Source organism: Lithobates pipiens, unplaced genomic scaffold (genome assembly GCF_037356315.1).
Source record: "Lithobates pipiens isolate NorthernLeopardFrog02 unplaced genomic scaffold, aLitPip1_a1.2 Scaffold_22, whole genome shotgun sequence".
NCBI classification, from domain to species: Eukaryota; Metazoa; Chordata; class Amphibia; order Anura; family Ranidae; genus Lithobates; species Lithobates pipiens.
In genome coordinates, this window is record NW_027507784.1 from 113820331 (window position 1) to 113846147 (window position 25817).

Sequence of the window (25817 nt, forward strand, 5' to 3'; positions counted from 1 at the left end):
ACTCTCCTGTAGGGTGCCAGGAATTCACATCCGTGCTGTGGCCGTCATTCGGCCATAGCGTGGTTATCCGGTGGTTAAAGTGATTGCAAAGTCTTGTTTGTTTTTTATTTTCAATATTTTTATTGAGTTTTCAAACAAGTACAATACAGGAAAAGAATAAGAAAACCCTCCTGAACCGGAGAGTACATAAAGGTTATCCAGTGTCTAACAAACGTTACAGATAACATAAAACAGCTTCTCTTATTTCCGGAATGTTACAGCAATCCAGGTAATCAGGTGTTAAAAGTAGGCACTACTAATCCCTCAGACTAAAGAACAGTAGCTGGAGGGGAGATAGACTGCTGAGGGGCCTTTTTATTTATTTTTTCCCCTTTAAAAATAAACATGGTATAATTAGCTTAGAGCTGCACAATTCTGGCTAAAATGAGAATCACGATTTTTTTTTGCTTAGAATAAAGATCACGATTCTCTCATGATTTTCATGGCGTAACATCATCTTTCACATTATACAAAAAAATTGGGCTATTAGTACTGTTTCGTTATTTTTTATTTATTTTTTTAATTCATTGTGTATTTTTGTATTTTAAATTTTTTTCCCCCAAAATTGCGTTTGAAAGACTGCTGCGCAAATACAGTGTGACAAAAAATATTACAACAATCTCTAGAGTCACTTCCCCGAAAAAAAAAAAAAAATTATATTTATATTTGGAGGTTCTAAGTAATTTTATAGCAAAAAAATACTGGATTGTAAGAAACAAAAAGGCTGAGGCTTCATGTACACAGGATGTTTCTACAACTTCTTCTGAACGATTTAACTTGACAGATAGTGACCCACATTTAAAACATCCATTTTGCTGCAATTGCATGCCCCGTTTGCGTTTAAAAAGAAAAGAAAAATGCCTGTAAGTGCGTTTAGTAGAAACGTTTGCCACTTGAAATGCCTCTAAACTCAGCTTCTGAACCGTTTTTTTTTGCGTTCCAAAAAAAGCCTCTAAACTCAACTTCCTAGAAATGACTGTGTGTACATGTACTGATAAGATAACAGAGGAGGGTTCAGGGGCAGCTGAAAAAAATGCCCAACTGCTCCTAAACGTCCGTTTACCAGCAGCAGTGTACATGAGGCCTTAAGCCGCGTACACACAATTGAATTTTCCCACAGGAAATGTGTGATGACAGGCTGTTGGTGGAAAATCCGTCTGTTTGTACGCTGTACAATTCTTGTCGGATTTTCTGCGGACAAGCAGATGACAGGCTTTACAATACTCCATGGACAAATGTCTTATCGGATTTTCTGAGTGTGTGTACACAAGTCTGGTGGACAAAAGTCCAAAGTACAAACGCATACTCAGAAGCAAATACGAGCCAGAAGCAGTCGGTCTTGTAAACTAGCGTTTATATTTAATTATGAAATCTCCAAATGCAGGGCACACATTCTCTTCTTCTTTAATAATGAAGCTGCTTTGCTGGTGATACTGATGGAGTTATTGCAAACTAATTTTCAAAGGCTTTTTTTTTCTAACGATAAAGAATATTATGCTGCTTTATTTTTAATTTTTTTTGGCGCAAGTTACCACAATGCCATTATCCCTTAGTTTTTAAGATCAAAGATACAACTATGTTGGCGTCCCTTGTAAATTTTACATTGTATTTTTTTTTTAAATGTAACTGCCTACTCCCAAACTGAAATTTGAAGTAAAACACATAGCCAAGTATTATTTTCCAAAATTCTTTTTTGTACATTAAAAAAAATAAAAATAAAATTAGACATGTTATCTGCCAATAGAACTTAACCAAAAGTGCATTCTATGCATCCAAAAATATAACAAATCAAATCATTATTCAACCAAAAAATAAAATAAAAGCCTCATGCATGTGTCCTGCTTCTTAACCACTTCGCATCCAGGCCAATTCTGACATTTCTCTCCTACATGTAAAATTCATACTTTTTTTGCTAGAAAATTACATAGAACACCCAAACATTATATATGTTTTTTAGCAAAGACCCTAGAGAATACAATGGCGGTCGCTGCAACTTTTTATCTCGCACGGTATTTGCGCAGCAATTTTTCAAACACTTTTTTCAGAAAAAAAAAAAAACAGGTTTAGGCTTTAAAAAAAAAAATAGATGAAGATATGCCGAGTAAATAGATACCCAAAATGTCACGCTTCAAAATTGCACACACTCATGGAATGGCGCCAAACTTTGGTATTTAAAAATCCCCATAGGCGACGCTTTCAATTTTTTTTTACTGGTTACATGTTTTGAGTTACAGAGGAGGTCTAGGGCCAGAATTCGCTCTCGCTCTAACGTTCGCAGCGATACATCACGTGTGGTTTGAACACCGTTTTCATATGTGGGCGGGACTTAATTATGCGTTCGCTTCTGCGTACAAGCTCACGGCGACAGGGGCGCTTTAGATTTTTTTTTTTATTTATTGTTAATTTTACTTTTATTTTTTAGTTTGACACTTTAAAAGAAAAAAAAATTTGATTACTTTTACTCCTATTACAAGGAATGTAAACATCCCTTGTAATAGGAATATGGCATGATCGGACCTATTTACAGTGAGATATGGGGTCAATAAGACCCCACATCTCACTTCTAGGCTGGGAAGCCTAAAAATCAACAAAAAAAACAAAAAAATAAAACGATCACGGCTTCCCAGCAAAGGCGGCGCCGTTATTTGAATGCAGAGGCCGGGCGTGACGTCATAACATCATGCCCGTCCTCCGAACGATCATAGAGACTCAGGCGACCATCTGGTCCGTGGGAAATCTCTATGATCACCATCTGGGGGCCAGCGGATCCTGTGTCCGACTCACCGATGGAAGCGGTGAGTCGGTAGAAGCATCGGAGGGTAACAGCCTCCCCAGCACCCCCCTAATTACTTACCTAAGCCCCATCTCTCTCCAGATGTCCACGAATGTTTAAGCCGCCCAGGACACTCCTCCTGATTGGCTAAGACACAGCAGTGGCGCCATTGGCTCCCATGGCTGTCAATCAAAGTCAGTCAGTCAATAAGGGGAGAGGGGGCAGGGCCGAGTCAAGGCTCCATGTCTGAAAGGACACAACGAGCTGTGATTTGACTCAAACTTACCTACTCTGTTGCAGTGGATTTGCACAGAGCAGCCCAGACCCCCCTCTCCTCATGTCCCTCGTCTGTGATCCTGGCCCTCCCTCCTGCTGAGTGCCTCCACAGCAAGCAGCTTGCCATGGGGGTACCCGAGCCAAGTTACAGCTCCCTGTGTGCATTCACACATGGACCCCAACCTGGCCCCGCCCTCTCTTTCTCCTGATTGGCTATCGGACTTTGACAGCAGCAGGAGGCAAAGGCACCGCTGCTGTGCCTCAGCCAATTATTAGGAGGGGGAATCTTGAACGGCTGAGACACTAGAAGATGAAGATAAAAAACCTGACTAACTTTAACTGGGAAACCATCCCAGTCAGGATAACACAATGATTGTTGATAGTGGCTATGGCCACTGGCAATAATCACATGAAAAATCCGACCAGTTGGTTGTGCCCAAATTGATTGATCGATCAACTTGGGTACATTCAGCCTGCCCATACACGCTAAGCTCAAACCATCTATGGCCGGTGTCTTGTCTAATAACGTCCTCCATCGGATAGTGTCCGCTGTGTACTGCGCATGCGCAGTACACAGCGACACAGATTCCGAAAACTGCCGAGGATGAACGGCGCCTGCGCCGTGAGTCCAGGTTCTATTCCCACCATCCAAGTGGACATAGAGTAGGAATAAAAAAGAGCGGAGCGCAGCGAGGCGAGCGGAGCGCAGCGAGGCGAGCGAAGCTCGCCCGCGAGGGGCCCTTTAATACTCACAACCCTATGTCCGCTTGGATGGTGGGGCTACCACCTCCACTTATGGCGCAGGCGCCGTTCAGCTTCGGAAATTTTCCGAAGCTTAGTCTGCTCCATACTGCGCATGCGCAGTTACGGGGCGGACACTATATGATGGCCGGACACTATACGGCAGAACACCGGCTTAAAGGGGTTGTAAAGGCAGAAGGTTTTTTTTAATCATAATGCATTCTATGCATTAAGATAAAAAGCCTTCTATGTGCTGCAGCCCTCCTCAGCCCCCCTACTACTTACCCGAGTCCCATATAGATACAGCGATGTTCCAGGTGTGTCTCGGCTGCACGGGACTACCCTTCTCATTGACTGAGACAGCAGCACGTGCCATTGGCTCCTGCTGCTGTCATAGTCAGCCAGCGAATGAGGAGAGAAAGGGCACGGGCCACAGCTCCGTGTCTGAATGGACACAGGGAGCTGTAGCTTGGCTCAGGTGCCCCATAGCAAACTGCTAGCTGTGGGGGCACACAAAAGGAGAGATCAGGAGGGACTCGAAAAGAGGCAGATCTAGGCTGCTCTGTGCAAAACCACTGCACAGGGCAAGCAAATATAACACGTTTGTTATTTTTAATAATAATTTAAAAAAAAATTGACTTTAGTATTACTAACGGCCTCAGTGTAAAACAGAATTCACACTGGGGCTTCAACTGTGTATTTAACAGTTTTGTAGGAGTTCAGCTTTAGGCCTTATGCCCACTCCTTTCCTCCTGGAAGCAGCGTTTTGGCAGAAAAAAAACACGTTTGACACTTGTAAACGCGTCAAATGCATTTAGGCACTTCAAGTGCTTGGGCAATAATTTAATTGGCCAGAATAATAATTTATTCCGACCATTATAAAAAATGAACAGTCAATAGCTAAACATGCCTAGCACTTAGGCGCATTTAGACATGTTTAGACACATCAAGCATTTTTTATGTTAAAAATCTGCTGCTCCTGGACACATTGGCTATGGGGTTTTTTTTCTGCCTCTAAAGGCTTATGTGTGCATGGACACATAGGCTAACATGTAGGGACATTTAAAGGCAGGAAAAAATTAAAAATAAAAAGCCAAATGCTCCTAACAGCAGTGTTGAAAACGTCCAGTGTGCATGAGACCTTAACTAGCCCTTACGGCTTTTATTTGATAAAAACTACTTTGGGTTGCATGTAATTTATATTCAATATTTGTAGCTCATGATAAAAGGTGGTCCATTCATTTACGTATTCAAAGTCTGCTCCATCAACAGATCTGCATGCTGAACGGACAGAAGACAAACCCCTAATCAATAGCTGTAGGAGATCAAGAGTAGTTGAACTGCTTTCATGTCTGAACCATTTTGAAAACACAAAATCACAGACATGACAGGAGTGTACAGACTGTTCATTAGATACATGAACATAGCACAGATCGGGTGGACAGGAGGACTGGGTTTCAGACGGTTAGTCTGAGGTATGACTTCAGTTACACTCAGTCATTACAACACAATAATATGCTTGAAGAATTACTTTAATTTAACATAGTGTATACCTCCAATACCAACCAAGGGCACCAGAAAGGTTGACCTTGTGTAGGTCGCACTCGAACAGAACAATCAGCAGGTTTAGAAGACAATACTGCTTTTTCTAAAGTAATGGTATGGTGTCTATCATATACAATAGGATACAATGTCTTAATTGCTTGTCTTCAAGGGCAATATGACATCCAGCCAGGCAATATGTAGCCCAATCCCTCATGAGCATAACTAAAAATGTCATTTCTTTACACGAGAATAATCCCTTACAGCTATCCCTAGACAAGAAGCAACATCGAAAATTGTCATTAGGTGAGAAATATTGAGGAACCGACAGGTCAAGTTGTATAGGCTTAAATATCCATAAAACAGCTTTTCAATTAAACTAAAATTGTTTTTCTGTAAATTAAGGCCATATAGTGTATTGATTTTTCATGGAATTTAATAAAATTTGCTTCAAATCATTTTAAAGCATGTAAAAAAAATAAAAAAAATCTATTGATTTCAGATTCAGGCGCTTTTAATTTCCATTCCTCTAAGCAGATAGGGGGGGAAAACACTGCGCTATATTAGAATAAGGGTGGAAAACACCACGCTATATTAGAATAAGAGTGAAAAACAGCTGCTAACACTTCGAACAAAGCAAAGCCCAAAAATATAAACAACAAAATAGTGTAGAGCCAATTTAAAGGGGTTGTAAAGGTAAAAATGTTATAGGTTTAAATCAATGTCTGTTAGGTACTTATACACATTCATGTTCTTACTTTTATATATATTTTTTCTATATATCCGAAAATCTACCTTCAATATCATGCCCCTTCATTTCCTCTGCTGTCTCTGCCTTTATTTCCGGGTTTGCGGTGCGCGTTCATGACAGGCACGGCGTAATAAAAAACTACAATTCCCATCATGCTTAGCGGCATTGCGCGTGCGCACTGTCTTTTTTTTTCATTTCGCCTGGTTACCGAGAACGAGCAAAGTTCTCGTGTAAAACGCCCCCAGTAAACACCCATTCCTGCCCACACAGATCCTAAGTTAACACCCATCTCCACACACCGCCCCCAGTTAACACACATTCCAGCCTCCAACAATAGAAACAAAAGCAGCATGGTAAAAGCTAAAATCTATACAAAACTATTGATTTCCCAGTCTATGTAAACCATATTACCATGTCTGCTTTTGTCTGTGGTTACAATACACATTATATATATATATATATATATATATATATATATATATATATATATATATATATATATATATATATATATATATATATATATATATATTCTGGATTTAAATTTATTTTTTAAAAACTCATACTATACATTTTTTCTAATGAAATAAATGTAAACTTTATTGCAATAAATCATTGTATTTTCTGTTATAATTACAGTATAATTAAATTTTTTGATTACATATAAAAAGAAAAAAAAAATTATGTGTATATATATATATATATATATATATATATATATATATATATATATATATATATATATATATATATATATATATATATATATATATACACACATACATACATACACATAAATATGACAGGGGGACATGGTTTTGGTGTTGGGGGTTATGACCGAGGTATAAGGAATTTAAAAATCTTCCTCAATCCTCATCAGATCCCCCCAAATTCTCTCTTCACTCCCTGATTATTCACCTTAGAGTTGGTGATTCGGGGAGTGTCAATTCTGACACAGATCTCCAGTGAAGCGCTCAGATCGCAGCTTAATAAACTGGCCGTTAATGTGACAGTGTATGGGGATTCTCCATGTGCGTAGATAATCGGTGGGAGAACATATTCAAATACTTCTACCCCGATTACCTCAGGTTGTTTATGGGTTGTGATCAGCGGAGATCCTCTGGATCACCTCTGATCACTGCTTCTTAAACGGACACCTAAGAGAGGTATGGACTCCAGAGAGAGAGATATCATCTGTACAAATCATTAGTAAGACCTCATCTAGAATATGCCGTTCAGTTTTGCACACAAGTTCTCAAAAAGGATATCGGGGAACTGGAGAAAGTGCAGAGAAGGGCAACCAAACTGATAAGAGGCATGGAGGAGCTCAGCTATGAGGAAAGATTAGAGGAATTGAATTTATTCACTCAAATATATAAGGGGTCCATACAGTGAACTTGGTGTAGAGTTATTCTCTGTACGGTCAACCCGGAGGACACAGGGGCACTCTTTACGTCTAGAGGAAATGTTTTCATCTTCAAAAATTGAAAGTTTTCTTCACAGTAAGAGCGTAGAGGATGTGGAATAGACTCCCACCAGAGGTGGTTATGGCCTGCTCAGTAGATTGCTTTAAAAAAGGCCTGGATACTTTACTGAATGTACATAATATATCTAGGTCCTAACATTTATAGGTAAAGTTGATGCAATTGCTACTCTGTGATCAGGAATGAAATCTTTACTCCTGCTATAGCAAAATGGAGCATACTCTTCTTCTGTGTTTTTTTAATTTTGCCTTCCTCTGGATCAACTGTGGTAATAAAATTGTGTATATTGTAAGATTTTTTACATTTTATTTATTTATTGTTTCTAATGTTGAACTGGATGGACTTGTGTCTTTTTTCAACCGGACTATGTAACTATGAATGGATGGAGATGGGAGACAAGAGATGGAGTGCTGCATATCCAAGACATGGGATGGAGGGATGGACATGAGAGAGAGATGTGACTAGAGAGAAGTGTGTATACTGAATAAGGTGGAGGGATGGATGAGCAGACATAGGGATGGAGGGATGGACATGAGAGAGATGCGATGGAGAGAATTGTGTATAATAAATAAGGCGGAGGGATGGATGAGCAGACATAGGGACGGAGGGATGGATGAGCAGACATAGGGATGGAGGCATGTATGAGCAGACATAGGGATGGATGAGCAGACATAGGGATGGAGGGATGGAGGGATGGATGAGCAGACATAGGGATGGAGGGATGGATGAGCAGACATAGGGATGGAGGGATGGATGAGCAGACATAGGGATGGAGGGATGGATGAGCAGACATAGGGATGGAGGGATGGATGAGCAGACATAGGGATGGAGGGATGGATGAGCAGACATGGGGATGGAGGGATGGATGAGCAGACATGGGGATGGAGGGATGGATGAGCAGACATAGGGATGGAGGGATGGACATGACAGAGATGTGACGGAGAGAAGTGTGTATAATAAATAAGGCGGAGGGATGGATGAGCAGACATAGGGATGGAGGGATGGTTGAGCAGACATAGGGATGGAGGGATGGTGAGCAGACATAGGGATGGAGGGATGGTGAGCAGACATAGGGATGGATGAGCAGACATAGGGATGGAGGGATGGTGAGCAGACATAGGGATGGATGAGCAGACATAGGGATGGAGGGATGGATGAGCAGACATAGGGATGGAGGGATGGACATGAGAGAGATGTGATGGAGAGAAGTAAGTATAATAAATAAGGCGGAGGGAAGGATGAGCAGACATAGGGATGGAGGGATGGATGAGCAGACAGAGGGATGGAGGGATGGATGAGCAGACAGAGGGATGGAGGGATGGATGAGCAGACAGAGGGATGGATGAGCAGACAGAGGGATGGAGGGATGGATGAGCAGACAGAGGGATGGAGGGATGGATGAGCAGACAGAGGGATGGAGGGATGGATGAGCAGACAGAGGGATGGAGGGATGGATGAGCAGACAGAGGGATGGAGGGATGGATGAGCAGACAGAGGGATGGAGGGATGGATGAGCAGACAGAGGGATGGAGGGATGGATGAGCAGACAGAGGGATGGAGGGATGGATGAGCAGACAGAGGGATGGAGGGATGGATGAGCAGACAGAGGGATGGAGGGATGGATGAGCAGACAGAGGGATGGATGAGCAGACAGAGGGATGGAGGGATGGATGAGCAGACAGAGGGATGGATGAGCAGACATAGGGATGGAGGGATGGATGAGCAGACATAGGGATGGAGGGATGGACATGAGAGAGATGTGATGGAGAGAAGTAAGTATAATAAATAAGGCGGAGGGAAGGATGAGCAGACATAGGGATGGAGCCATGGATGAGCAGACATAGGGATGGAGCCATGGATGAGCAGACATAGGGATGGAGGGATGGACATGACAGAGATGTGACGGAGAGAAGTATGTATAATAAATAAGGCGGAGGGATGGATGAGCGGACATAGGGATGGAGGGATGGATGAGCAGACATAGGGATGGATGAGCAGACATAGGGATGGAGGGATGGATGAGCAGACATAGGGATGGAGGGATGGATGAGCAGACAGAGGGATGGAGGGATGGATGAGCAGACAGAGGGATGGAGGGATGGATGAGCAGACAGAGGGATGGAGGGATGGATGAGCAGACAGAGGGATGGAGGGATGGATGAGCAGACAGAGGGATGGAGGGATGGATGAGCAGACATAGGGATGGAGGGATGGATGAGCAGGCATAGGGATGTACATGAGAGAGATATGAAGCTGGGATGCATGTAAAAATAATATTACTGCCTAGGCAATGTGGTTGGGGGGTGGGGCGTTTTTGTTTATATTGTGTATGAGGAGACACAGTACATGCTTGCTGGTGCATGAATACAGTAAAGGAAATCATCTAAATAAACATTATATTGCAAATTGACAGTAATTAAATAGTCCCCTATAATGCTTGGTTAAAGATTACCTTGTTGGTTAATATAAACTTTAGAGGCTGCAGCTGTTTTCTTGTCTCTTTGACTTTAGTTTTGAAGATCTTCCGTTATGATTCTAGTCTGCAGACTGCTAGGGGGCGGAGCCAAGGCGGGGCTGTGTAGATCAGTGCAAAATCCTAATAAGGAATAGAAGGAGGTGCTGCATCACTGCAGACACACCCACAAACCACCAGCCTCTGTGTCTCTCTGTTACGTACAGAGCGTCTCCACGCAGGGCTGTAGTACTAGCCTGGGGCGAGCACAACTCCTCACCACCACACACTAACGGCTCGAGAGACAGTGAGAAGCAACCAGGAAGTACTACAGAAAGAGAAGATTTTGAAGAGGGACCAGTGACAATTGGAGAGGAACAGAAAGAACAGGTAAGTGAAATAGCACTGCCTCAGCTTAGAAGAAGATAATAAGCTAATAAAAAAAATAACTTTACAACCCCTTTAAATAATGATATCTTCACTAAGGAAAGTATCCAAATGTAAACAATCATAAGTGCTAAAAAAACAGGAAATAAAATCCTCTATAATGTTATTAATACACATAAAATGGAGAACACGTGAAATATCCGGGTGGAAACAATCATAAATAAAAAGCAGAGAATAAAGTCCTCTATAATGTGACTAATACACGTGAAGTAAGGTAGAAGACATTCTTCAAATGCAGTAGACGTTTCACTGATCAGATGTGGCAAAGTGTATCAACTTGTCTGAAGTTCTAAAAAGTAGATGGAATACTCTTACCAGATGAGGTGGACTCCCCAGTCTTACGACAGTAGAGTCAGGAACGCTTGGGGTCTACACATGAGACCAGATGGTAGATTGGAAGTAGTCAAACTGGATTCCCAGGAGACTCAAGATGGTGGAGCAGCCGTAGCGGGCGTCTTTCAGGAGGTCCCTCCAGAAGTCCAGATCAGGTATGGCCCATTAAAATTTCGAACCCCAAATATAAAGGGGGTTTTTACAGGGATGGTAATGAAGAAAAAAGAAAGCTCCAAATGGTGCAGGTCAAAAAAAAATTTCATGAGGTATTTATTAAAAAGTCATAAAAAAGGACATAAATTATGACAAGTGATCACAAAAGCCAAAAAAATGGTAAAAGCAATGTGCGGTGCTAGATGTGATCCCGACGCGTTTCAACAAAGAGTGAAGATCATGCCCCTGTTGAAGACACTCTTTGTCGAAACGCGTCGGGCTCGCATCTAGCACCCCACATTGCTTTTACCATTTTTTTCGCTTTTGTGATCACTTGTCATAATTTATGTCCTTTTTTATGACTTTTTAATAAATACCTCATGAAAAAATTTTTTGGACCTGCACCATTTGGAGCTTTCTTTTTTCTTCATTACCATCCCTGTGAAAACCCCCTTTATATTTGGGGTTCGAAATTTTAATGGGCCATACCTGATCTGGACTTCTGGAGGGACCTCCTGAAAGATGCCCGCTACGGCTGCTCCACCATCTTGAGTCTCCTGGGAATCCGGTTTGACTACTTCCAATCTACCATCTGGTCTCATGTGTAGACCCCAAGCGTTCCTGACTCTACTGTCGTAAGACTGGGGAGTCCACCTCATCTGGTAAGAGTATTCCATCTACTTTTTAGAACTTCAGACAAGTTGATACACTTTGCCACATCTGATCAGTGAAACGTCTACTGCATTTGAAGAATGTCTTCTATCTTACCTCACGTGTATTAGTCACATTATAGAGGACTTTATTCTCTGCTTTTTATTTACCGTATATACTCGAGTATAGGCCGACCCGAATATAAGCCGAGGCCCCCAATTTACCCCCAAAAAAACTGGCAAACTTATTGACTCGTGTATAAGCCGAGGGTGAGACATGCCTGTCCATCCCTGTGTGTGTGTCCGTCCATCCCTGTGTGTCCGTCCATCCCTGTGTGTCCGTCCATCCCTGTGTGTCCGTCCATCCATCCCTGTGTGTGTGTGTGTCCATCCATCCATCCATCCCTGTGTGTGTGTGTCTCCATCCATCCATCCCTGTGTGTGTGTGTCTCCATCCATCCATCCATCCATCCCTGTGTGTGTGTGTCTCCATCCATCCATCCATCCATCCCTGTGTGTGTCTCCATCCGTGTGTGTGTGTGTGTGTGTGTGTGTGTGTGTGTGTGTGTGTGTGTGTGTGTGTGTGTGTGTGTGTCCAGCCTACCTTTGTCCCGAGCCTCCGTCCCGTGCCTTGCCTCCTTGCCTCCGTCCCGTCCCGTGCCTTGCCTCCTTGCATCCGTCCCGTGTCGTGCCTTGCCTTGCCCCCGTCCCGTCCCGTCCCGTGCCGTGCCGTCCCGTGCCCTCTTCGTCGGCGGCCATTGTAAAGTTCAAAAGCTGCGCCGCCGCCTTCGCCTGTGATAGGCGGAACACTGAATTTCCCAGCAGCCTGTGTTCCGCCTATCACAGACGTCGTATCATCCTCGTCCGTAGTACGAGGATGATACGACGTCCGTGATAGGCGGAACACAGGCTGCTGGGAAATTCAGTGTTCCGCCTATCACAGGCGAAGGCGGAGCCGGAGGCGCGGCTTTTGAATCAGAATGGCCGCTGTCTGTCTGCTCGACACGCTGATCGAGCGGGCAGACAGCGATGACTCGAGTATAAGCCGAGGGGGGCACTTTCAGCCTCAAAAAAGAGGCTGAAAATCTCGGCTTATACTCGAGTATATACGGTATGATTGTTTCCACCCGGATATTTCACGTGTTCTCCATTTTATGTGTATTAATCACATTATAGAGGATTTTATTTCCTGTTTTTTTAGCACTTATGATTGTTTACATTTGGATACTTTCCTTGGTGAAGATATCATTATTTAAATTAGCACTACACTATTTTGTTGTTTTCATTCCTCTAAGCATACTACCTTGTTCTCTACACTGCCTAAATACGCTAAAGGCAGTACAAGATCTGGATCCATATCCTCATCAGACACTCTGGGGCTGATTTACTAAAATTAGAAAGTAAAATCTGGTGCAGCTGTGCATGGTAGCCAATCAGCTTCTAACTTTAACTTGTTCAATTAAGCTTTGACAAAAAAAACCTGGAAGCCAATTGGTTCCTATGCAGAACTGCAGCAGATTTAGCTTTCTCCAGTTTTAGTAAATGAACCCCTCTGAAACAGAATGGTTGCCAAAGAAGTTCCTAGAACATCACTATTCCAATTCTATGGGTAACCTTGCCACAGGTCCTAGTTACCAAATACGGACCTCAAATAACCATAACATTTCTTAACAAGTCAACATGCTTAGACTGTATGATACTATAATGCTTCCACAGAAAGTTCAATAAATGTATGACTTTCCTTGACAGACTACCTAAAACAAACTTGTCGACCAAAACAGGAACAACATTTAACTGTAATCCTTCCAATAAAAGACCAAGATTTTGTGCACTGCAATGTTTAAAGAGGAAGTAAACCCTGATGAATTTACTTCCTCTTTGATTCCCTGCAAAGGTAAAGCATAATGGACTACTATGCATCGCATAGTAGTCCATTATGTGTCACTTACCTGACACAGGAGCCAGCGAAGTCACCGCTGTCCCCTGTAGACCGGAGCATCCATCTACTCGGAGGGTCTCGCTGCTCCGCCGCTGTCATTCTGCGAAGCCGCGATGACGTCACTCCCGCGCATGCGCACGGGAGCCGACACTTGCGGCATATCGCCTTTGACAGCGGCGCGCTCAATGCGCCTGCGCACCACTGTCTACGGTGCATGCGCCGTAGACAGCAGTGCCCGTCTTTCGGCAAATATCTCCTAAACCTTGTAGGTTTAGGAGATATTTCTTGGACCTACAGGTAAGCCTTAATCTAGGCTTACCTGTAGGTGAAAGTGGTTTGTAAGGGTTTAAAAACCACTTTAAGGCTCTATTCACGCTAGTGCGATTTCTCCTTCATCTGCCTTAATGTTGCACTGCATGACAGTGGAAATCCCATTATTCTCTATGGTCTATTGATCTACTTCAGTACAACCAGTCTGTCAGTTTTTTTCCATACGATTATAGTCTGTGTTCTGTCAGAATACTGCTACCCATCAGAAAGTGACGTTCCGAGCAAAAAATACTTACACCATGCATTCCAACATGGCCGCTGCATGTTCCAATAGGTTTCCTAATCGGACAGAACAGAAAAGGCAGCAGCGGACATCTTCTTACACCCAGGCAAGTCTTCAATTTAACACTTATTTTAGCAGCAAACTCACCATATATACTCAAACACAGAATTTTTCAATCTGACACTGTTTTCATGTTGCATGTAAAAAGCAGTGACAAGCTTGCAGGCAGAAGGTGGCGACGGCCATCTTGGTACACCCTGCACTTCTAAGCGTCAAACTGATTATATAGTAAAATGGACTATTTCACTTGATTGAGGTGAAATAGTCTATTCAGCATATAAGGTCAGTTTACTGCTAAAATAAGTGTAAAATTGAAGACATGCATGGGTGTAACAAGATATCCGCTACTGTCTTCATGTTTTGACAGATTAGGAACTCTATTGAAATGCATAGCGGCCATGTTGGAATGCAGAGAGCATGCGCAATAAGCATTTTTGTTCGCAACGTCACTTCTGTTGCATTTCCTAATGGGTAGTGGTATTGTTTTCTGACGGCGGGGAAACCTCCCACTCTCAGAATACAATAGCGCAGTGGAAAGGATTCCCCTATCAACACTAAATGTAAATGTGTTGATGGGGAAAATCGAGTGATTTTCTTTCATTCAAACCCAGGTTGAAGCAGCAGCACACTGAGCTTGCCAGTGAATAGCTGTGCAGCTGGCGCGTGTCAGGACAAGTCTGATCATTAGAGGAGAGTACACCAAGTTCCCAGCATAGCTAGAGAACTGACCAGTGTGCTCCCCTGCTTATTGTGGTCTGTTAATAGGACTAGCAACACCACCAGGGTTTTCACACAAAGGAAGCAATACAAAGAGAAATAGATAATTTCTCATACAAGTACATGGTACAGCAGGAACATATCAAGAATATGAAGTGTTGGGGTAAAACGCTTTAAGGCTTTATGCACATGGAGCCAGTCTTTACACAGGATTTACCTAATTTTGGTATATACAGCTATAATAGATGGACCAAAATGCATCTGTGTGCATGGGCCCATAGGATAATAAAAATGATGGATCTGAATGGAAATAACTGCACATCCATATGTATGAGTCCTTAAAAAATGTCTTTAAAACATAAATACAATTATATATACCAGGGCTCGACAATCCCCGGGCGCCAGGTCGCATTTGCGACTAGAATTAGTGACCTGGCGCCTGGGGCAGCACAGCTTGGGGGATCCTGTCTCCGTGCACCCCCCCAGCGTGATCGCGTCGGGCCGCGCCACCCCTGGCCGGTAATTGAGGCCGTGGCTTTGAGGCCTTCTGCGGTCCTATGCTTCCTTGTGGAATCTGGCGCCCTCTCGTGGTGGCCGTTGGTATGACAACCAGCAATGCTAATGGAGCTTCCCCTGCCTCTTTTCACTGCCCGCCCATCTCCTTCCCTTTACTTAGAACCCCTAAACATTCTATATATTTTTTATTCTAACACCCTAGAGAATAAAATGGCGGTCGTTGCAATACTGTCTGTCACACCGCATTTGCGCAGCGGACTTACAAGTGCACTTTTTGGGAAAAAATTATTTATTTAATTAAAAAAATAAGACAACAGTAAAGTTAGCCCAATTGTCACGCTTCAAAATTGTGCCTGCTCATGGAATGGCAACTTTTACCCTTTCAAATCTCCATAGGCGACATTTAAAAAAAATTCTACAAGTTGCATGTTTTGAGTTAGAGAGAAGGTCTAGGGCTAGAATTATTGCTCTCGCTCTACCGATCACAGCGATATCTCACATCTCTGGTTTGAACACTGCTTTCACATATGTGTTCACTTCTGCACGCAATGCAAGAATTACAATTGTAATAGAAAAAAAGCATGACAGGTCCTCTTAAATATGAGATCTGGGTTCAGAGAGACCCCAGATCTCATATTTACACTAAAATGCAATTTAAAAAAAAAAACTGTCATTTGGAAAAAAAAAAAAAAAAAAAATGTCCCTCTAAGAGCTATGGGTAATGACTTGGAGACAGGTGGGGGGGCGCTATCTTCCCCTCACTCGTCTCCATGTCCAAGCCAGGGACTGGTCCGGATCGCCGTTACGGATCTGGCTCCTAGATTCCAAGCAAATTTGTCAAGCCCTGATATATACATACATACACACACTGTATATACCAATGACATAAAAATTTAAAGTCAAACAGAATTTTCACTTTTAATTAGCTAAATGCATTATAGGTGCATCAAAACAAATGATGAATAAAGTACTGGAGTGTTTTTCCTTAGAAAGAAGCCACATCCTGAGAAGAAGTCTGTCCCCTGTCAGCATGGTCCATAATGGAGGACCTTTGCTGTGTGTGAGGAAGCAGTGATCTCTCTGCAGAGGTCCAACACACTCCCTGCTAGGTCAGAGCCAAAGTTCTACAATCAGCAGGAGCATGAGCTTTGCCGATTACGGAGCTATAGATCTGGCCCAGTTTGGGGCATGGTGAACCTCCACTTATGGACTACTTCTTCCACACAGAGAGCAAGCAGCTGCTGGCAGAAGACAGGCTTTTCCATCAGGGCTGTAGCTGCTCTGGAAAAAAAAAAAAAAAAAAAAAAACTAAGACATGAAAGCATTTTTTGTTTCACTTGACATGCATTTAGCAGATTTAAACTGAAAGTTAAAATTTAGCTTTAATCTGTGTGACCCCTACATTGTAACAGTCACATTAAAAATAAAAATTAAAAACCTGAACCCCCCCCCCAAAAAAAAAAAAAAAAAAAAAAAATCATAGAATTAGTACATACCGTCCACGAATTATGTTTTCTTGAAGGATCTCTTGAATAATATTCCCAATGTTGGACACGTTGACTTTGTTAATGAGACCATTAATCGACTTCTTTAATGCTTCCCAGCTCATTCTCTGATAAGCTAAGCTGTTGAACAAGAACAAAGCGTTAGCACACAAGAACCCAAAGTCATTGTACAATATAACCTCAGTACTTATATAAAGCAGTATTGTAGAGACATAGCTTGATTTGCTTACAGTTATTACTTAACTTGTCAATACTTAAAGGGAATCTATAGTTATTTGTTACATATTGGCATTTATTATTAAAGCGGAGGTTCACACAAAAATGGAACCTCCGATTTCCTGAACCCTCCCCCCCCTCTGGTGTCACATTTGGCACTATCAGGGGGGGGGGGGGGGGGGGGTGCAGATCCCTGTAGAATACAGGTATTTGCACCCACTTCTGGGCATAGACTTCCACGGGAGTATATGCCTCTTCCCGCCCCCCCCCCCCCCCCTCTCTCTCTTTCTGCTGGAAAACACACGGGTCCCAGAGACAGCAGGGACCATCTGAATTGCATATACACATACACGTGATCCTGCGCACAGCGGCCGTTCTGTAGCAGTAAAACTGTTATAGAGCGTTCAGAAAGCGGTTAAAATGTATAACTTTAAAAATACACAATAAAATAAAAACACACCTAAGCATTTAAATGTGACCCTGGATACCAACTACTTGTGTCCATAGGCTCACATCCATTTCTGAATACATGCAAGTGCTTAATTGTGTGATTTGCATAGGCAGTTGTATGCAGTACTTGTGACATCTGGGCAAAGAAATGCACTTTTTTTTATATGTACGTATGAACAGCCCTCTAGACACCCATGTGAATGAGCCTTTGAAAGAAAGAACTTTTTCAGTAAGTTCTGTTAACATAATGATCAGAGACCTAGTTATGCCAGCCAGATGATGGCTACAATACCTGGCCTCTGTAAATTATCTAGTAACACACAACCTCACCACTGTATTAGAGTGATTTGTATTACAGTTAATGGATTTCTTAAACTTCTAAGACTGAGAACTGAGTGATCAAAGACCACTGATTGCTTGGTTCTCAGTCTTCATTGAGTAGTCACCGGCTCTCTACACTGCCCCTTCAGCACTCACTGGAGCGCTGGGATGTGAAGAGGGTGAAAGTGACTGGCTCAGGCATCTGACTGTAAAGTAGTCCAGAGGCTGGAAGAGCTGAGTGACATCAGCCGAGACAAGTCTTTAGCCTTTAAAGCGGAGGTCCACCCTAAAATGGACCTTCCGCTCATCGGATTCCTCCCCCCCTCCGGCGCCACAATTGGCACCTTTCAGGGGGGAGGGGGGTGCAGTTACCTGGATAATCCAGGTAACTGCACCCACTTCCGGGCTAGCTCTCTGCGGAAAGGGGCGTACATTACGCCCCTTTCCGCAAGTGCCCGCCCCCTTCCGCAAGTGCCCCGCTGCCTGCTGGGAAACACACAGATCACAGAGGCAGCGGGGACCATCCTCATTGCGCAGCGCGGCTCGCGCATGCGCAGTAGGGAACCGGGAAATGAAGCCGAAAGGCTCCATTTCCTGATTCCCATACCCAAGATGGCGGCGGCAGCACTCGAGTGTCGATCTAGAGATAGGCTTCGGGTGCCGACATCGCGGGCGCGCTGGACAGGTAAGTGTCACTATTTTAAAAGTCAGCAGCTGCAGTATTTGTAGCTGCTGACTTTACAAAAAAAAAAAAAAAAAAAACGCGGAGTCCTGGCGGACTCCCGCTTTAACTGCACTCCTGTGATCCATAGGAAAAGTATAGCCAAAATTACTTTGGTCATACGTCTCCTTTAACCATTTAAGCCCCGGACCATTTTGGTGGCCAAAGACCAGAGCACTTTTTGCGATTCGGCACGGATTCACTTTAACTGACAATTGCACGGTTCTGCAACGTGACTCCCAAACAAAATTGATGTATTTTCTTTCCCACAAATAGAGCTTTCTTTTGGTTGTATTTGAGCACCTCTGCGGTTTTACGTTTTTGCGCTATAAACAAAAAAAAAAATAGCATCAATTTTTGCTATAGTAAATATCCCCAACGTCAGACAATTTTGGCACGATTTTAGGACCATTCACATTTATACAGCGATCAGTGTGATTAAAATTGCATTGATTACTGTGTAGATGTGACTGGCAGCGAAGGGGTCAACAATAGGTGGTGTGTAGGGGTTAAGTGTGTCCTGGGAGGGTTTCTAACTCTAGGGGGGATAGGCTAGCTGTGACACATCACTGATCATAGCTCCCGATCACAGGGAGCTATGATCAGTGACACTGTCATGCTCGTTTACATTAGCATCTCCCCATTCTTCCTCTCCGTGAGACAATCACGAGAATCCTCAAGGACATAGAGTCCGCGGGACCCGCAACCCAACTCACGGAAGTCCCAGCCGGCGCACACTCGATGGCGCGGCGGCAAATTTAAAGGGACGTACAGGTACGCCCATTTGTCCAGTGTGCCATTCTGCCGACGTACATTGGTGTGCGCCAGTCGGGAACTGGTTAACTGCACAGTGATCTTCATATCCACTCTGGTAGTGTTCATTAACAGAAAGTTAAAATTGTTTAGTTTTTTTTTTCTAAGGATATTACATTTTTTAACTATTGTTTGATGTTTATTTTTAACACATATATACAATTTTTGTTTTATAAATAAACACTGAACACGCGACAAAGGATTCCCAGAACTCTATAGATTTGCAAAAGGAAACAAAACAAAGGCTGATAAAGGAGTCTGATGAGTTGCTGATCCTTAAAGTGATTATGAAGTCTCCCTCTTTTTTTTTTTAAATAAACATATCATACTTACCTGCTCTGTGCAGTGGATTTGCAAAGGGCAGCCTGGATCCTCCTCTGCTTGGGTCCCTCTTCGCTGCTCCTGGCCCCTCCCTCTTGTGGAGTGCCCCCACAGCAAGCAGTGTGCTATGGGAGAACCCGAGCTGAGCTGCAGCTCCCTGTGTCCATTTAAAAATGAAGCTGCGGTTCGGCCCTGCCCCCTCTCTCTCCCGATTGGTTATCTGAATTTGATTGACAGCAGTGGGAGCCAATGGCACCACTGCTGTGTCTCAACCAACTAGGGGGAGAGGGACACACGGACATCACTGGATAGAGATGGGGCTCAGGTAAGTATTAGGGGGGCTGCTGCACACAGAGGGTTTTTTAATGGAACTTCCGCTTTTCCGATTCCTCCCCCCTCCGGTGTAACATTTGGCACCTTTCGGGGGAGCAGATACCTGTATAATCCAGGTATTTGCTCTCACTTCTGGGCATAGATCGCCGCAGTATCCGTGGCCATCTACGTCATGTCTGGCACCCCTCACATCTGTGCCCCCCACTGTCTTCTGGGAGACACACATGTCCCAGAAGACAGCAGGGACCAGTGAGATCACGCATGTGTAGTAGGGAACCAGGCTGTGAAGCTGCAAGGACATTAGACCACCCTTAGATGCTGGGACTGATGACTAGCACTACATGCAGGAGAAACCAACAAAGAAGCAGAATGGAGTGTCAACCACTAGACCCACCAAGGGCCACTCCTACAATCCATGCAGCTCTAAGATCCACACAACCATAACTACAACTCATCATCCCTACAGACCATGTGCACAACACTAAAGCCATTGAACGACTCCTATAATAATACTATTATAGTGAAGGAGTAACCACTGTAATATTTACTCAGGAAACGGCCTCCCCAGTATCAACCATTACTAAATAGTAAAATCATCTATTTATTGAACCACATGAACAAACTTTGGGCCATACCAATACCCGGAGTGTAAAACATCTGTAACTTCGCAGCTGTCAGTTTGATTTAGGTCTAATGGGTCAAGCTTTGGGCTACTGTAAATTTCTGTCTTTACTTAATAAAATGTACAGAATGAATGAACCATAATTTTTGCAGTTTATATATGCTGTGCAAAAAGTGTATTTTCTTCTATTTTCTTCCAACTTAAAGTGACTAAAGTTTTTTTTTTTTTTTAAACCACTTCATAGGCCATTTTCACCCTCTTGCTGCCCAGGCCAATTTTCATCTTTCATCACTGTAACATTTTGAATGTCAATTTGCGAGGTCATGTAACACTGTACCCAAATGATACAGGTCCTTCGGTCTGGTATGGATTTTAAGGGGAACCCCCCACGCAGAAAAAACTGCATGCGGGTCCCTCCCCAGAATCCATACCAGACCCTTATCTGAGCACACAGCCAGCAGGTCAGGAAAGGGTGTGGGGATGAGCGAGCGCACCCTCCCCTCCCCCCCCACCACACCAGGCCGCATGCCCTCAACATGAGGGGGGGTGGGTGCTTTGTGGACAAGGGCCTCTTCCCGACAACCCTGGCCGTTGGTTGTCGGGACCTGCAGCTGGGAAGCTTATCAGAATCTGGAAGCCCCCTTTGACAAGGGAGACCCCAGATCCCCCCCCCACCCTATGTGAATAAATATAAAGGGACATCGTACCTCTACCCACTCACTTTAAAAAAAAAAAAAAAAAAGAAGTGTCAAAAATAAAAACACAGTACATGTTTTAACTACTTCGGCCCCAGAAGATTTGGCTGCTCAATGACCAGGCCATTTTTTGCGATACGGCACTACATCGTTTTAACTGACAATTGCGAGGTCATGCGACGCTGTACCCAAACAAAATTTACATCCTTTTTTCCCCACAAATAGAGCTTTCTTTTGGTGGTATTTGATCACTTATGTGTTTATTTATTTTTTGCGCTATAAACAAAAAAGCGCAACAAGTTTGAAAAAAAACAAAAAAACAACACATTTATTCCACAGTTTAGTATTTTTCTACATATTTTTTGGTTTAAAAAATAAAAATAAAAAATAGCATAAGCGTATTGATTGGTTTGCGCAAAAGTTATAGTGCCTACAAAATAGGTTATTGATTTATGGCATTTTTATTATGATTATTATTTTTTTTTTTTATGGTGGCGATCTGCGATTTTTATCGTGACTGTGACATTGCGGCAGACAGATCGGACACTTGACAATATTTTGGGACCATTGACATTTATACAGCAATCAGTGCTATAAAAATTCACCAATTACTGTATAAATGTCACTCGCAGGGAAGGAGTTAACACTAGGGGTGGCGATCAAAGGGTTAAATGTGTTACCTAGGGAGTGATTCTAACTGTGGGGGGATGGGACTGACTAGGGGAGGATACCGATCAGTGTTCCTATATACTAGGAACACACGATCTGTTTAAACAGACACAGAGCTGTCATTCGGCCCCACCTCCTCTCTCTCCTGATTGGCTAACTGACTTTGATTGACAGCCTCGGAAGCCAATGGTGCCGCTGCTATGTTTCAGGTGTCTGATGGGACTCAGGTAATTATTAGGGGGTGCTGGGGAGGCTGCTACACACAGAAGGCTTTTTATCTTAATGCATAGAATGAAAAAAAAAAAAAACTTCTGACTTTATAACTCCTTTAAAGTGGAAGTTTAGTCAAAAACCTAACTGACGCAAAACCTACTCTCAGGCACATTCCAAGCCGAATCGAACTAACCCCGTAAAGAAAAAAAATTGCTATACTTAACTGTTCTGCAGCCGCTCCGGTCCCAGCAGTGCCTTCAGCGTGTAGGAGAGGCATCCGACAACGGAAGCCCCAAAGTAACTTCATGGGTGATGTACTTTCCCAGCCGTTGTCGGTTCTCTCCTGCACACAGCATCCACTGCTGGAAACCAGATTGGCCTGGATGCAGAACAGGTAATAATAGAGAATATTTTTCTAGCTAGATTAGGCTTAGAATGTGGTTGAGCGTAGGTTTAGCATTAGGTTAGGTTTACTTGGCCCGTGCCCCGAAAATTGTCATTGATGACGAAACGTGTCGGAGGTGACCTGTGATGACATCACACACACTTCACTGACTTCTGCAGCTATACACGAGCAGACAGCTTGCTGAACGTTTAATCTGTGTTGATTACAAGCCATGTGGAGGTAATTCTTACTACTTTTATTAAAAGCTTACCGTTTAATAGGCAGCACTATGGCAGTCTACTTTTTTTAATCCTTTGAGCAACACACTGGGATTCATTGTTGAGTGACAACTGCTTTTTATTAGATGACCAGCTCTTCCTGTCATAACACATGCGCATATGACTAGGGATGTACCGAAATTTCAGCCACCGAAATAGATCGGCCGAAAATGGCCTTTTCGGCAATGTGCCGAAAGAGAAAAACAGCCGATAATGGAGCAAAGCTCTACCCCCGCCCCTGCTGCCGCCTATCATGAGGGCTTCCTATAGCGTAGAAGAGAGGAAAGCCGGCACTGACGCCTGTTTGATTAGAGCGCCGGGAACATAACCGCTTTCATTTCAATAGCTGTGTTCCCCGCCGTGCGCCATCACATACAGCCCCTCCCCCTTGTCTGGGAACTTTGATAGACAGATCACCCGTCCCAGGATTGGGCAGGTGGTCTATCAAAGTGCCCAGATAAAGAGGAGGGGCTGTATGTGATGGCGCACGGCGGGGAACACGCAGCTATTGAAATGAAAGCGGTGTTGTTCCTGGCGCTCTAATCCACCAGGCAGCGGCTCTCCTCTCTCTTCCCCTGCACAGGCTGGCTGCAATGGTGGACACTGGCTGGCTGCAATGGGGGACACTGGCTGGCTGCAATGGGGGACACTGGCTGGCTGCAATGGGGGACACTGGCTGGCTGCAATGGGGGGACACTGGTGAGGCTGCATTGATCTCCTGTACCATGTGCCCAGCCTCTGACCATCTCCTGTACCATGTGCCCAGCCTCTGACCATCTCCTGTACCATGTCCCCAGTCTCTAACCATCTCCTGTATCATGTCCCTAGTCTCTGACCATCTCATGTATAAAAATATATAAAAAAAACAAACAGTAAATTTTGGTATCGGTGCGGTTTCGGTATTGGTTTTCAGCCTAGTGTATTTTTCATTTTCGGTATTGGTTTCGGCACCAAAAAACACATTCAGTGCATCCCTACATATGACCATTATAACTTATGGTCCAACACATTCGACAAGGCGTATGCCAAGTGTTTCTTGCTTGTGGTGGATCCTTTTCTCTTCTGCATTGTAGAATACACTTTCTGGATGGCTGGAAGCCAGTTTAATCTATTTAAAAGGACTGTTTTCAAGTTATAGGAACTTTTACACATTGATTTGCAGATTTGTGTTCTTTACAGGCTGATGTTTATGCACAAATACTTTGGCACGGTCGCAAGTTATATGTACTTTCTTGTATAAAATTTGTCGACCTGTATTTCTGCAGGCTGTTTTTTGTTATGCACAATCACTATTGCGCGTTTTGCAATTTATGTTTATAAGTTTATTTAGTATTAGCGCTGCTTATAATTTTTTCACATTACTTTTTGACTAAACTTCCACTTTAAACCAAAACTGAAGCTTCCTCTAATACTGTTCCTTTCTTCGATGCATAGCTACTTTCTTACAATGTGCGCCACATCATTCCGTGAAGTTAACACGCCACCAGCTGGGATGTTTTTGTTTAACTCCTGTTCACTTTCCTTTTCCACCCACCTCTAACCTCAATTAAAGCTTTAGCATAGAGACAAGCCTTGGTCATTGAATTTCTTTTCTTTTATCCTATAATGCATCCAGCCTCCTCACAGTGAGTTAACTGAAATAAGACAAGGTCTATGTGGAATGTTTAGAAAAGGTATTGTATTTTTTTTAGTGAAAAAAGTAAAGCTTACAACAAATACGCATGCCTCATGCAGGGATGGAATTCAATCTTTATATTGTTAAAAATATACAGTGAAAAGGTGTTCTGTCTTAATCTTCATACCTGCTCTCGCTGAGAACCTAGTCACCTCCTAACCCACACTTTATTGCTACAATTCCTTTCCTGCAGGTTGCTTTTCTTGATGTGTGTGTATATGAAGGCATCCTTTTAGAAATACACCTCTGGCTGCATTATGTAAATCAGTCCACAGGTTTAGACATTCCTTGCACACATGAGATCTATAAGGCCTGGCTGCTTGGCCTTATGGACTTGGCCTATAATGGACTGGTTGCCAATAGAGGCCTTCCACCTGGGAACCAGAAATCCTCTTAATTGGTAACCAGAACATTGAAGACCAGTAGCAAAATCAGCAGTGCAGACTTTTTGTCTATCTCCTCAGCTTTGCAGGAAATTCCTGAGGCTTGTTTTACAGTTAAAGCCCCTTTCTTGAAGTGGGCATTCTTGCACTGCAAGTTAAAGGTTCATTAACTGCTTCAGCCCCAGAAGATTTTACTCCCTTCATGTCCAGAACACTTTTTGAAATTCGGCACTGTGTCGCTTTAACTGACAATTGTGCGGTGGTGGCATTTGATCACCTCTGTGATTTTTATCTTTTGTGCTATTTAAAAAAAAAAAAGAAAAAAAAAAAAGCACCAATTTTGGGGAAAAAAAGCAATATTTGTAAACTTATTGCTATAATAAATATTCCCCAAAAATATATATAAAAAAAAAAAAAAACTACCGGTACATTTTTTTTCCCTCAGTTTAGGCTATGTATTCTTCTACATTTTTATTTTATTTTTTTATTTACCAAAAACACAAAAAAACCGCAATAAGCGTATATTGATTGGTTCGCAAAAGTTATAGCGTCTACAAAATAGGGGATAGTTTTATGGCATTTTTAATACTTATTTGTTTTTGTATTAGTAAGGGCGGCGATCTGCGATTTTTATCATGACTGCGTCATTATGACACTTGACACTATTTTGGGACCAGTCCTTTATACAGAGATCAGTGCTATAAAAATGCACAAGACTGTAAATAACACTGGCAGGGAAGGAGTTAAACACTAGAGGCGATCAAGGGGTTAAGTGTGTCCTAAGGAGTAAT

The 25817-nt window shown here is 43.0% G+C and overlaps 1 protein-coding gene across 1 annotated transcript in view; it reads right to left on the reverse strand.

Moving 5' to 3' along the window:
- CWC22 (CWC22 spliceosome associated protein) overlaps nt 1-25817 on the reverse strand; it is a 172071-nt gene that overhangs the window by 123349 nt on the left and 22905 nt on the right. The window contains exon 5 of the mRNA XM_077448115.1: nt 16923-17051. Within this exon, the coding sequence (XP_077304241.1) occupies nt 16923-17051 (129 nt within the window). The remainder of the gene's footprint in view (nt 1-16922; nt 17052-25817) is intronic.